Raw genomic sequence first — 14,679 nt, forward strand, 5'->3', positions numbered from 1 at the left:
TTGTGCCTTAAGTAGCATTAAATCATCTAAACATTACAGATATACACCACTAATTCTGAATGTATCATTGTACTGTAGTGACTGAATAGTACTGCAGATAACGGCATGTCTACATTTAAAAGATGACATCTAGTCAATTAATATTGCAGTTTTTTTCAAAAAATCTATTAAGCTATAAAATATAATCTTTAGTGTGGACAACATTAGTTTGGTATAACTGCACTTTATACCAGTATAACTTATGCTAGAAAGTGATATAATTGCATCCACCGGAGAAGGAGGCTTTTGCTGCTTTAACTATTCCAGTATAGTTAAGTTAGCAAAATTTTCTAAGTATCCCCTTCATATCATGCTTTAGAAGCAACACATTAACTATTTAATCAGTTATGTTTCCAAGAGTAGAGACTCGCAGAGAATCCTTTCCTATTTGCTAAAAGGTTACAGGGTGACTGTTTTCAGTCAAGGAAATTGGCTAGGAAATTGGTGACTAAGAACTTGTCTACCTGGGGACCAGAATTATTATACCATTAAATCAATTCCAACATAATTCTCCATGTAGACACACACTCTATTCTGGTGTAAAATTAACTATTTCCAGTATAACTGGTCTGCTTTAATTGTACTAAAATAAGACAGTTATATCGCAGAAAACAGTGTTCACATGGAAAGGTACACCAGAATTACTATGGCAGTTTAATTACATTGCCGTTATAATGCTGTGGATCAGTTTCCCCATGTAAAAAAGCCATAGTATATATCAGTGCCATGGAAAGTAATATGACATTTCTTTGCAGTACATTAGGTGGTGGTGAGCCATAATATTGAAGACATGATTCAGCACAACGGTGGTGCCCAGTTCCACTGAACTTCACTCTGTTCTTTGACTGCATGTCAAAGCTCTTTTTAAGTCTTGGACCTGTGTTACTCAAAGGCTGTTTGTTCATGACAGTTCATGCTGAAACGTTTGGAATAACTGTGGCGGAAATTTAGAACTATAATGTCCTAGAGGCAAAAGGTCAATGTAATTAATTAACTAATTTAAATTAGTGCTTACTGATACCCTTTTTAGTCATTAATCTCCCGTTTCTTCACAATTTTTTTTTTAAATGTCAACCTTGCAGCTAGAAAAAAATCATTCGCATGTAGCAATGTTTGTTAATGTAAACTCCTCCAAGCACTACAGATTTTAGTAAGGACCATAAGCAGTCTGTATTTTCAGAAGTATTAGAACTGGAGGAAATTACCTTTCTATTTTTTTTCCTCTTATCCCAAGTCTTTCAGTGGAACAGAAATAAACTTTATCTTACACAATGTGATTTTTATCTTGATCTGCTACTCTATTATAAATCTAGGTCAGATTTATAGTCAACATTTTTAATCCTGTCATACTTTGTCATAGTGAGAGCAATTAGGGTAGAAATGGAGGAGAGACGCCCACGTATTCTGATTTTTTTTTTTTGTCCAAAGAGGACTTAATGACTGCTTTACTCTACTCCATGCTGTGTTTTGTAGCATTTATGCAATGCCCTGTTTAAAAACGTTTTTGCATATTCCACTGGACTGTATGAATCATTGTGCATTACACTATGTGTCATAGGCAGGAAGAGAGAACAGTCATGTGCTTTGTCATATAGACTGAATTTTTAAATGTTGCTAAAGTGCATTTGTGATTGGCGTAAAGGTGGTAGCTCACTTCAGAGTTGGTTATTTTCCCCTTTTGTTTGATGAGGTTCTTTTATAGCTCCATCTTGCCCACTTTTTCCGTTACTGCCAGTTAGCTCTGAAATCTGGTGCTTCGGCTCGTCATACAGAATGATCTAAAAATGAGGTCCCCATAATGTTTCTATCCACTGGATTGGTGAGGGCTGGAGGGACTGGATTTGAAGCCAAAACAAAACTGAATCAGATGGAATAATATCCAGAATGCATGCCAAGTAGTTCCCAGTCTTGAAGCTCCTGTTTCTGGGACAAAAGATTGAGAAGGAGATGGTAGGTCAACTCCAATGACATTGGATATCCTCTAATTCCCTTAGGGATGTAAAATCCCATTTAATTGGTTAACTGGTTAAACATGTTGTCTAACTGGTAGGGGGACGGGCTGGAGAGCCCCTGCCTGTGGCGTACGTGGGCCCGCTGTGGGTAGGGACTGTTCTGGCTGAGCTGGAGCATCCTTGTCCACAGCTGGCCCGGTGGGACTGGAGCAGCTCCTTGCATGCAACAGACAGGAAACTGCTTCAGCCCCCATTGGTTAACTGGAGCTGCTCAGCATCATCCTTTAAGGGTGATGTTTACCAGTTAACCATTCACATCCCTAGTTGCTGTATAGAAACAGAGTAATTCTATTTCTCTCTATTAAATCAGGGTGGCCAGTAAGCACGCTAGAGAATATACATAGACCATATGTCCAGAGTACTTTTTTCAGTGTGTTTTGATGCTGATCTTCGTGAGGCCTTGCAGATACAGTTACAAGATGGAGAGAATTACTTTTGTGGAGTTCTACAAATTTACTTAATAACCATGAGCAAAGTAACTTTAGAAAACTCATTTCCTAAGCTGTGGACTTCCAGGTGGCTCTGTCCTGTCATCTCTTCTGTTCATTTATTATAAGAAGTTGTTCGAATGACTCATGAGATTAGGCTGATGCTAATTTACCAGCATGTTAGATATCCAGCCTGGGACTATGTTCCCCTGTTATCTGATGGATATTGGGGCATAAATGAAATACACTTGGAGAGTTCAGACAAGATTAGACAGAGATGATTCTGATGGGCAGGCACTTTAAAACCTGGTAAAATGTATATTGAGATTACCTACTCAACCATTTTCAAAACAACCCACCATCTTGGGACCTGGCTCTTCCTCTGCTTTCCCCAGTTGTATTGGTGATCTAAACCACCTTTTTTCTTATATGTATTTCCAAGAGATTACAACCAGTCCTCTTAAATGAAGGTCTTGCCTCTGTCATCTACACTTTTAGATTAGACTAAATGTGAACCCTTTCAGCAGGTGGAGAGTAGGATAAGAACATACCACAACTAGGACATGCTGTCTGCACTCTATCACTGTCAGCTAGTGGGTCACTATCTACAAAAGGTCTAGGTGGCCTAGACTAAAATTATCCAAAAAGATCTTTCTCTGACTTGCCATATGATTTTTACCAATCTAGAATGTTGCTCTTCTGAGGCTGAAGCTCACATCTTCAGAGATACTAAAGGAACATTTATAATGACTGACATTCCTACCTATAATGCTGTCCAACTTTTCAGTTTTATGTTCTGTGGTATTTGATGAGGGACTATGAATTTTGAATTTACCAGCTGTGTGTTTAATCAGTAAGTAACTGTTGGAGCATCATGGGTAACAGTCCTCATGAGAACCCATTTTTTAAGTCTGCCGGTTAGAGCTATTGTAGAACTTATCAGCTGAGAAGTAACCAACATTTTGCCTTATTTTGAGTGTACCATTTTGTTATTAGTATACTTAAATCTTTTTAGCTCAAAAAAAAAATCTAGCTGTTGTGTGACAGTGTAAGTCCCTACTTCAAATCATCAGGTGAGTGCTTGTCCCAATACTGAAGATGAGGGAAATCACAAAAAAACGCCACAAAATAGGGGCTCTGCCCTTGAATGTATTTCAGTTTGCATTTTGATAGCAGTTTAGAAATGTTATCGCCCGTTTTGTCACAGATATAATTCACATCTTTCTTCAGGCACTGTAAACAAGAGAAATGGTTTAATGGCTCCATAAAAGCCACTCTGTGCTGATAGCTGAGATTAGACCCTTTAGTAATGGATTCCTGTGTGTTGGGGGAGGAGGAGGGCTTGGCAGAGGTAAATGTACTGGAAAAGAATATTTGAGAGTCTCTGATGTATCTGAAGTGCTTGCTGCCTTTCTGTGTGTGTGTATGGGAAGATGAATTTAAGGAGTCTGTGACACTGTTGGCTTTATCAGTACACAAGCCTTCCCCCTTGCTTCTGGAATGTAACTGACTACTAATTGAGGTCATCTCAATCAGTTTATCTCCTTGCATTGAAGTGACCTTAACTTAAAGTGAATGGCTTTTCATCATCTCACTGGTGTGAAAAACCACATGCCATGTATTTATACCTATATTTCATTCATTCTAAAAGTGAATGAGATCACAGACAAAATCTGATTGAATGTGTATTTACACTGCAGTTGTAAAGCATAATTTCTAGCTGAAAGAGATATGCCCATGCTAGCCCTGTGCAGGAGCAGGGTCCATGTGGCCAGTTAGTGTGTAGTCCTGAGGGAGCTAATATTGGAAAGATAGTAATGCTAGCATCAGGGCAGTTGGATTGCCCCAAGAATAGTTTCTCCTTTGCTGCTGCTATACTTCCATGTTTAGTACACAAACTTGATCAAAGGTAGTATGGATATATTTCCTGGAGCAGGAAATTACACCTTCTGGCTCTGAGGGTATACATACATGTACAGACCATTGTATGACAGAATGGTGAGAAGCAACTCAAAAATATGTTCAGCATATATGCCAAGAGCACAGCTTATTTTGACTTCTCCCTTACTATCTTTTTCTGGGGGTGCATAAAACCTTCCAATCAAAAATACAAATCTAATATTACTGAATGTGACCAGACATTCTCTAAAAAGCATGCAGGTTTGAAGCTGTCACTGATTTGATCTGCACATTATTGATCTGAACATTATTTTATATCAGCTAGTACATGCATGTCTCCATACATATGCTGATAATAAAGGAATACCATTTGGTCTATGGGGTGAAAGTAGATACTTGGAATCAAAGCTGAAATGAAATGTTTGTATTGTTGACTTATCAAGAGTTCATGTACCATTAGTGAAGACCTACCTGCTTTATGTGGATTTTTTTCAATACACAACTTTTTTCTGAAAAGTTTTGTCTGTGTGATCGCAGCAGGAGGCTCAGCTCTGCAAACTAAAAATATGCCTTGCATTCAAAAGTGAAAGACTTGCAGCCAGCCTCATAAGGCATTTTCTAAGTTCTTCCTCATCTCAAGCATTCAATTTACAGTCTACTTGAATCAGTGGTTTCACAGAGTGTAGCAGTAATTAAGGGCTTGTCTATATGGACTGTTACTGGACAGTAGGCTAGGGCAGTGTTTCTCAACCAGTGGTACGAGTACTCTTAGGGGTACTTGAGAGAAGTCTGAGGGGTACATTAACATAACTGAAATTTGGAGAAAACTGAATTTTTGTTTTAAGTTTTACAGCATTTTATGATGTTTGTACTTTTTCCACCCAAAAATGTCATCGCCCACCCAGGTATGATTAAGTTGTTTAAACAAATGTGTTGCAATGGTAGAAAAAAATGTGTCTCTAAAAACTGTAGGTACTGTGGATACTTATAATTTTTTTTTAAAAGGGGTACTTTATAAAAAAAAAAAGGTTGAGAAACAGTATACATTTACAGTGTACTAGCTTGCCACACACAAAGTGGCCACATGGACCCTACTATGGGAGAGTACAGAATCTTTTGTGCATGGCAGAAGAGTCCACATGGCCAGTTAGTGCATAGAACTCTAGTGAACTGTGGCTTAATGCACACTGTCTGTTTTGTCAGAGCTTGCTATCTGACATCTAGGGCTTCCCAAGAAAATTGTACCACATTGGGCCAAATGAGTTACTTTTTGGCCATGTGCAGGGAAGCTGCCCTATTTATACAGCCCTACAGAGATACAAAATTGGCATCTGCCAAAAATGGTCTGCAGATATCGATGGTTTTGCAGGGCTCTATCGTTTTGTGTCAGACAGCAGGGCCAAAAAAATACCAACATATAAATCTCAGCCAAGGCAAGGTGATTCTTTCTAATCACTTACAGAAGTCTTCACAGAATTGCTTTCCACTGGGTCCTAACAGGAAGACTTCAATCAGGACAAGCCCTATTAACTTGAATTGGCATCTACATGAGTAAGAAAGTCAGGCTCAAGATGTTGATTGGTAACAATAGAAAGGAAGACAGCACTTCAGACCTAGTAGCAAAAGCTTTTAGTGTGAATGTGTGTTTATATGTTTGTGCCATTTATGTGTTTATAGCACAATGGGGTTGTTTGCTTTATTACCTTCCCCCACAAAAAAAACCCCACTTTTTTTTAGCATACACAAACCTTATAATGATACCTTATAGAACACAAACCCCAATGATACCTTATAGAACACAAATATAAAGAGAACACAAATTAGCACATCACATATAAAAATGTGTATCTTATAAAGCACCTAATGGCACACCAGACTTACACAGTGATCCATTTACCGCCAAATGCAATGAGCCAGGTCTTGATGTAAGCAGTCATGGTAACTTCAGAGGGGCTACTAACATGAATAATGCATTAAGCAGGATTATTCCTGACTAACCTCACAGGTACACCAATGGCTCACAGAGAATCCCAGGGAAATTTTAGGCAAATTTTCCAACTGAAGTTTGTAGGATTGGGCCCTTATTTTGTAAAGGGCCATGGTGGATTTTGGGGGGTTTGGATGTGGATTATATAAATAATTAAGTATTTGGGATGAAATTTTGAGGATTATACTTGATTTGGTGATACTGTCACTTTTCTGTTTGGTTTTATGATAAGCAAATCCATTTCAGGCATATCCTATTTTCCTATCACAACCAAACCCTTACCTTGCTTTAACTTATGGTAAGAGGAAGCTGTATACCAAATTTGATGGTACTAGCTCTTAACGTTTAGAAGACGTTCTTGATCAAACAGACAGACTCTCTGAAATATACAGTGGATAGCTACAAGAAAACGTAGCAACCTACAATGAACAGTAATGGGGAGGGGATAAGGAGGAAATGGGATGTGCAGGGGGAGGGGAGATAAATAGGTTTTGGAATTTAAAATACTTAACATTTGTCTACTGGGGAAACTCAGACCTCATCAGCCAGCATCAAGGGGTAGTTTTGAAAGGTCAAATAGCCCTGAAAGAAAAAATGTGAAAGCATTACTCTCAGATTCTCTTGTCCTCTTCCTCCCCTAAAAGTGCCCATTTAAGGAGTGGTGTGTAGGATTTTGCAGGGCAAGTGTATTTGGGTTGTGCCTGAGGAGGACTTTACTTTTATAGCTATGCTATTTGTTCTGACTATAGTTAAGATAAGGATCTAATATAAAATCACTATGGACTGAATTGCTTTCCCTAAATGAAATGAAGGGGTTAACTTGTTTCATTTGATACACTTTGCCCTTCCTCATAAAACTTGGAAAAAGGTAGGGTAAACTTTAATTAAAACTACAGAACAGATGCCTTCTAGCTCTCTGCCCTGGACCTAGCTAGTAAGGACTGTACAGTAAGCAAAGTACAATGTACCTCTTAGCTGAGGCAGCAGGCTGGAGCCGTGTTCAGTGAAAGTAATTTAATTAGTGTTGATCATGACTCCAGATGATGGTGATTTGATAAGGAATAATTTAGTACTTAACAGCCTTTTACATCACCAACTCCATGTGGGAAGGTAAAGCAAATTGCACAAAATGAATGTGCTGCTTTCACTTGTGCCTGTGCCAGTGAGCTGGAAAACTGCCTGTTAGCAGACGTTCAGGCTCTCAGCACTGTGATGAAATACCCAACCAGTTCTGCATGCAGGGCTACGGTGTGGGAGTCTCTGTACTCCCGTTATTTAAAAATAAATAAGGGAAGTCATTTCTCATAACAGATTAACTCTGAGGAAGCAGTAAAGTCAAAAAGAGAAAATAGAGCCGTGTGTGGCCTTTGTGCGAATATACAATTGTTGGCTTTTTAAATAAAAAACCCTGTTGTGTCTATAGGTTAACTTGCAGTAGATTCAGATCAGACCAATTCACAGATGTAAAGTAAGAGTCAGAGATGCTGGACATGTCAGAGGTAGAATACAGTCTCTGTGGCCAGGAAAACACAGGGCATATCTACATTCCAGTTTGACCCCATGGATGGTCCATGCCAGCTGACTCAGGCAAGTTGGTCTGCAGCCTGAGCTCTCCCAGGTTGCAGGGTCTTAGAGTTTGAACTCCATCAAAAGCCCAAACACCTATGCCAGAGTTAAACTGCCTCACAGCCCAAATCCCATGAGCCTGCATCAGCTGGCATGGGCCAGCCCTGGTTTTTAATTGCAGTGTAATTTGTACCCTGTGGGTGCAAAAAGTCTTGTAGGGCAGTTAGTTAACCATGATTAAAATAGCAGTGAATATACTTAGGGTTGCCAGGTATCCGGTATTCACCCGGACAGTCTGGTATTTTCACCTCCTCAGAATACTGAGATGTCCAGAATTCTCTGAATTTTTCCCCAGCCAGGAGGCAAAAATGCTGGGCACCTGGCAATCCTACAAACACTCAGTGCCCAGCCTCCCCCCCTACCCAATGCCCCACCCCCAACACCCCCAGCCTTCCAACCCCAGCCCCTATGCTTACCTGGTTCCCCAAGGCTGCCGGAACAAAATGGCTCCTGGCCAAAAGACCTAGGTGAAGCAATGCCTCCCCTCGGTCTTAGTGCTCAACTGCTCCCCTGTTCCTATCCCTGCACACAGTCTTAAAGGGGACATGATCCTGTTTTAATGCTGTTTTATTTAATTTTTTTTTTGGCTTAAGTCTTTGGAGTTTTGGTTTTTTTTTCCCCCCTCAACAACTTTGGTCTCCCCCCTAACACAGATGCCTTTTTCAGTAGAAGATCTGATTCTTGCAAATTCAGATGTAGCTCTGTTGCAGCTAATGGATCTACACCAGTTTCTTTGGGTATGTCTGCACTACCACCCTAGTTCGAACTAGGGTGGTTAATGTAGGCAACCGAAGTTGCAAATGAAGCCCGGGATTTAAATATCCCGGGCTTCATTTGCATCTTGCCGGGCGCCGCCATTTTTAAAGCCCCGGTAGTTCGGACTCTGGGCCCGCGGCTACATGCGGCACGGAGTAGGTAGTTCGGATTAGTTCGGATTAGGCTCTCTACTCCTCGTGGAACTACCGTTACTCCTCGTGTATTTGAGAGAATAGTCAAGCCTTAAGAGGGGAAAAAATGTATTTAAATAAATACTGATTTTTGTTTTCCATTTACGACCGATTTGCCCAAACTTTGAGAGAGTGGTGAGAATTGGCAGCTAATCAGGAACTCTAGGGCATGACCAATTTGCATATACATTTATATATAAAGGGCTAGATCTTGCTCATCATCATGAAGCATGGAGTCCCGCTTCCTCCCATTAATTCTCATGGGTATGTCTACACTACCACCCTAGTTCGAACTAGGGTGGTAATGTAGTCAACCGGAGTTGCAAATGAAGCCCGGGATTTGAATTTCCCGGGCTTCATTTGCATGTTGCAGGGCGCCACCATTTTTAAATGTCCGCTAGTTCGGACTCTGTGCCCCGCGGCTACACGCGGCACGAACTAGGTAGTTCGGACTAGGCTTCCTATTCCGTGGAATGAAGAGTAATGGTAGTTCGGAATAGGAAGCCTAGTCCGAACTACCTAGTTCGTGCCGCGTGTAGCCGCGGGGCACAGAGTCCGAACTAGCGGACATTTAAAAATGGCGGCACCCGGCAACATGCAAATGAAGCCTGGGAAATTCAAATCCCGGGCTTCATTTGCAACTCCGGTTGACTACATTACCACCCTAGTTCGAACTAGGGTGGTAGTGTAGACATACCTCATCTGATTAATGAGATCAAAATTTGGCCCCAGATCCTTTCATTAAAAGTTAATGTACATAATCATTGCACTTTCATCATAGAAATTGTGGTTAAAGTACACTAGCCATCTAATCCTGTAATATCAACATTATTCTACCCAACAATGACAGGAGACCCTGACCATGGACCACTTCATGACCTCCCATTGAAATGTTGGCACCTTTAATTTAAGAGCTCCATTCAGACTTTCTCTTGATTTTCCTCTAGTGCATGTTCTCTTTTAAGAACACTGCATGATCTGTTGCAATATACATTGCTTTAGGAAAATGTATATGCATGTGCCCATACTCAAATACCCTCCAACAGCTGGCATGTGTTGTCAAACTGTCACTTTTAAGATTCTGTGTAAACAAAAGAATGATGTAAAGCCTAAGGGCACACAATAATGCTCTGTGCAGCAGTGAGATTCTCTAGCATAGAGCTTGCATGTGTGCGGCTGTCACTGAAATGCCCCAGTGGTACAGGATTGTAGGAGGATCCCAATAGGATATGGGTATCCAAAGCTGAAATTTCAATGGGATGTTCTAGTGAGATCATTGATTACAAGAGTTAAGATGAAAGGTTTTAGGCAGGATAACAGAGTTCAGGGGGTTGAATTAATATCTTTCTTGTGATTTGTACTTCATTTTGAAATATTTTAGATAGACCATAATTGACTTTTAGGGCTGCTCTTCTCTAAGCTTTTTTTTTTCTTCTCCCGTGCCCCTGTTCTGTTGTCCTTTAGTGCGTTTGCCTAATCAGAAAAGGATCTAGGTAATTTTGAGCTGTTAATGTAGATTCAGATGAGCATCTTTTACCTTCCTTTTTGGCTGAGGTAGACCTTGAACTACAGAGAAGGTTGAGAGTAGCTAACTAGCCCTAACTTGATTTTGACTTCTTTGTCCAATCTAGATAAATCTGTGCTTCTCATTCATATCCCATTTTTGCCCCATCCCTTCCTCTTTTTACCTGTAAATACACTGGCAAAATTCCCATTGTCTTCAGCTAGGCCAGGATTTCATATAATAAATATTTTATTGTGTACTTTTCTGACTTTACTTTATCATAATATCAACTTTTAAGCCTGTAATCCTCCAATTTCATAAATTCTAGTACACGTTTTCACATATGTTATGAGATCCAAAAATTAGCAGTCCTGTATTTCAGGCTCCTATGCGAGAAATTAATTTTGCAGTAATAGGTGTGGTACTCTTTAAAGTGAACTACTGTACATTGATGGGGAAAGCTACCATGCTAATAACGCTTAGAGCATTTTGTGCCTGGGAAATACTTTGCCTCTGACAATATTTACAGTAACTAAGCCAAATATAAGTGGGCTGTTATTTTCCTACTAGTGAGATGGGAACCTGGCCATCATTCTATTAAACAATAAAACTGCTAATCGCCAATGCAAAGGATCTCATGTCTATTTCTCAATTTGACACCCGAAGAAGTGCCTGAAATGTTCATTTCTTCAACCGTGTTTATTATTATGGTGGTTTAATTAATTGTGTTTCATTAGTAGGAGCCAACTTGTTTGATAATGCACACTGTTTAATGCCATGCTTGCTTTCTAACTCCACGTTTTTGTTGTTTGTTTCTCCCTTCCAGTGGCTTTTCATGGTCTCCCAGTGAAAATCAAGAAAGAACCCCATAGTCCATGTTCGGAACTTGGCTCTGCTTGTAGTCAAGAACAGCCATTCAAGTTCAGTTATGGGGAAAAGTGCCTGTACAATGTCAGGTAAAGCAGCCAGACGTACTTTTACAGTAGATTCAGTGAGTACTGCAGATTAAAACGAGGACCGATTAAAGAGAAATAAAACCAAAATAGAGCTCTTATGAAAGTTACCTCTTCAGCAGATAACAGGCTCATGAGATAATGCATTTAGCTGGACACTGATGGAACTGTTTATAGTCCTATCAAGCACTTAATCATTTTAAAGCAATAATTTTCATTGAAATACTCAAGACTGCACTCCTCTTCCACTGGTTATGGCCATCGTTTAAAAATGGGGGAGGAGATCTTATTTACTGCAAGCTGTGTTGAAAGTACTTTTAAAATGCATTATGCACATTAGGCTGAGAGAGAGCGCCTCATAACAGGCGAGAGATTGGCAGGTCTGAGCAACACATTAGGTATTTAACGAATTTTGCAGATGATATATATGTGCATTCATGGACAATTACAGTATAAAAATAGTATTTGATTAGGCCTTGCAGATATTTTTATCTTGTCAGAAGGAAGTGGTCTCCCTCTGATAATCAGGATAGATAGTAAATGTTTTAATTATTATAGGAGATTAAAATATAGTTTGATGCCATTGCATTCTTTATGGATGTTATTTTGGTTTACATTTCTGTCTTCCTTTTCTCCTCAAATGTTAGCAGTTTTTGGGTTTCTAATTGATCTTTTAATCTATTTGGAAAACTTCATCCCAGTCAGTACAGAATTTTTGTTCATTTAAGTACACTACTGTTTAAGGATGTGATAGTGTACATGCTTACACAGTTAACCGATGAGCCTGGGTTCCTGTATAACCATCATGGTTGTATGCAGGCACCCCTGCCCCTGGCTTTTAAGCTGGCTCCCCATGGGTACCGTCTCCCACATAGCTGTCTTCCCTCCCCTTTCTCCCCCTCCCCCCGCCCCGTACTGCTGCCTCTGAGGCAGTAGCGGATGGAGTGGGAGGTTTTTGGCGGGTGCTGGCTTAAAGTCGGCTCCCTGTGCACCACCCCCCTACCATGTGTAAATATGTAACCGTTGAAATTTTCATCACTTACACGTTTACATAAATACACGCATTTTAACATCCCTACTACCATTATGGGCAGGGCTCAACAAACTATACAATCTACTCGCCTGTGGTGAGTAGATTTCAGCTGTGCACCCTGTTCATTGGCCCTTGCGCATGCGCAGTACAGGGATGGCGAGCAGTTTTCGACGCCGTTTGTCAAGCCCTGATTATAGGCATCTGCAAAGCCATCTAAATCTGCCTCTTCATTGAAGGACAGTGCACCCCATTTGCAAACATGATGAAACTCAGCGATTGAAAAATAATCTTGGACATTTTTGCTTTACTTACTAAAGTACCCTTGTCACCTATTAGGTACTCTTTTAGACAGACCCCTTACTGTTTTAGCCCCCACAGATGCTTGTGTGCTGAAACTTTGACATGCAAGTAATTATACTGACTTCAGCAGGACTACTCATGGATGTGATTCAGGAAAACACTTAAGCATGTGCTTAACTTCAAGCACACCTATGCTAGTCCTTTTTTGAATAAGAGTGGACATATGTGTGTGCACTTTAGTGTTTTCCAGAATCAGGGAACATGTGCATAATGTTAAGCACATGCATAAGTGTTTGCAGGATCAGTGCTTCGACAGAGGAAAAAGTGGAGGCTGCTGACATCTGCGTGTGGGCAGATAAAGTAACAGAGCTGTGTTTTTCTGGGTCAGATTCCTTTTCTCGGGTTGCATTCTTTATTATTGCACTCTGAGGTTTGTCCAGACCACTGCAAAGCAGGGTAGGCTCTTTCTACTCTAGTCCAGCTCCCTGTGCTTTGAAACTTTCTTTGGGCTTGTCTCCTGTTAGTGTCCCACTGTAACACCAAATTCTTTTAATAATACATCTCTGCCCTCACAACGGCAGAGAACGTGACCACCGTGTGTAACTGCGGACTAAGTTTTCTCTGTGCTTGTTTATGTACAGAAAAGAGAACTCACTCAGAAATTGGTCACAAGAGTGTCCTCAAAATAAAAGGAAGATTAATAGGATCATGTTTCTGTGATACTACATTTTATTTGTAGAAAAATTAACTTCTCATCCTTCCCCCACTCCTCTCTGCTGCTAGTGCCTATGACCAGAAGCCACAAGTTGGAATGAGGCCCTCCAACCCACCAACGCCATCCAGCACTCCAGTGTCACCACTGCACCATGCATCCCCAAACTCAGCGCAGACTCCTAAGCCCGACCGGGCTTTCCCTACTCATCTCCCTCCATCCCAATCCATCCAAGACAACAGCTTCCCTATGGATCACAGGTAAAAAAAAAAAAAAAACACCAGAAAACCTGTCGTCATGACTACATCATGAAAACATCATGACTACAATTAAAGGCATTGGGTTGGTTAAGTAGTACTTGACTCTGTTGCTATTCCCACTGAAATCAATAAGACCTAGGTATTAGCAAGTTGGTATGGCTAAGAGTTGCAGAAACATTCTCAGTAATTGCACTTCTATAACCCTACCCCCCAGGACTGAAAACCTAGGATTTCAGTGGAAGTTGCACTTACAACTGGGGATGTGAAAAGTCAAACCGGTTACCCAGTTAAGCAGTAAGCATCATCCTAAATAAGTAATGCTTACCAGTTCTGATTAACTGGTAACTGGAGCAGCTCCCCACCTGCTGTGGGCAGGAGGCTTCTCCAGCCCCACAGGGGGCCTGCCACAGACAGGGGCTGTTCTCATCCATCCCCAGCCTGGGATCCCACTTAGTCAGATAACCGATTAAATGTTAGGTCAATCTAATGTTTAACTGGTTAACCAGGATTTTACATTCCACTGAAGCTAGTAGGGAGCGAGATTCTACCTGGCATGTGTGTGGAGCCCCACTGAAGTACTATCAAGAACCAAGTTATCGGAATCTGGTCCCACGCTAACAAATAAGCATATTAGATCGCCTAATACATATCTGAGTAGAAGTATGGTTGTCTTCTGGTGTGCTCTTACAGAGCATAGTGTCAGTTTTCCTGACAGGGTGAGTAATTGACAGCTTTTTGAAATACAGCAGCTTATAAAAAGAAAAGTAAGCTGCCAAAATAAACCAAGTTCAAACAATATCAGTCTGAATAAAACCCAGAGAAGGCGAAACAATTTAGAATCAAAGCTGAAACTGTGCCCATAAGTCATCCTGTTCTGTTTCGTTCTTTTAGATATCTTTTGACAGTGCATGTTTTTTCTTCGCTCACTGCCCTGTGCCTATGTTTATCCTGAGCATACGTGCTGCCAGAGTTTCTTAGT

General features: G+C 40.6%; 1 protein-coding gene across 4 annotated transcripts in view; it reads left to right on the top strand.

Moving 5' to 3' along the window:
* The window catches only part of ETV1 (ETS variant transcription factor 1), an 81,208-nt gene that overhangs the window by 31,319 nt on the left and 35,210 nt on the right, over window positions 1-14,679 (top strand). For all 4 annotated transcript variants that reach the window (XM_075922294.2, XM_075922295.2, XM_089776681.1 and 1 more), the window contains 2 exons: window positions 11,269-11,398; window positions 13,512-13,700. In XM_075922294.2, the coding sequence (XP_075778409.1) occupies window positions 11,269-11,398; window positions 13,512-13,700 (319 nt within the window). The remainder of the gene's footprint in view (window positions 1-11,268; window positions 11,399-13,511; window positions 13,701-14,679) is intronic.

Source organism: Pelodiscus sinensis, chromosome 2, assembly GCF_052426305.1.
Source record: "Pelodiscus sinensis isolate ZL-2025 chromosome 2, ASM5242630v1, whole genome shotgun sequence".
NCBI classification, from domain to species: Eukaryota; Metazoa; Chordata; order Testudines; family Trionychidae; genus Pelodiscus; species Pelodiscus sinensis.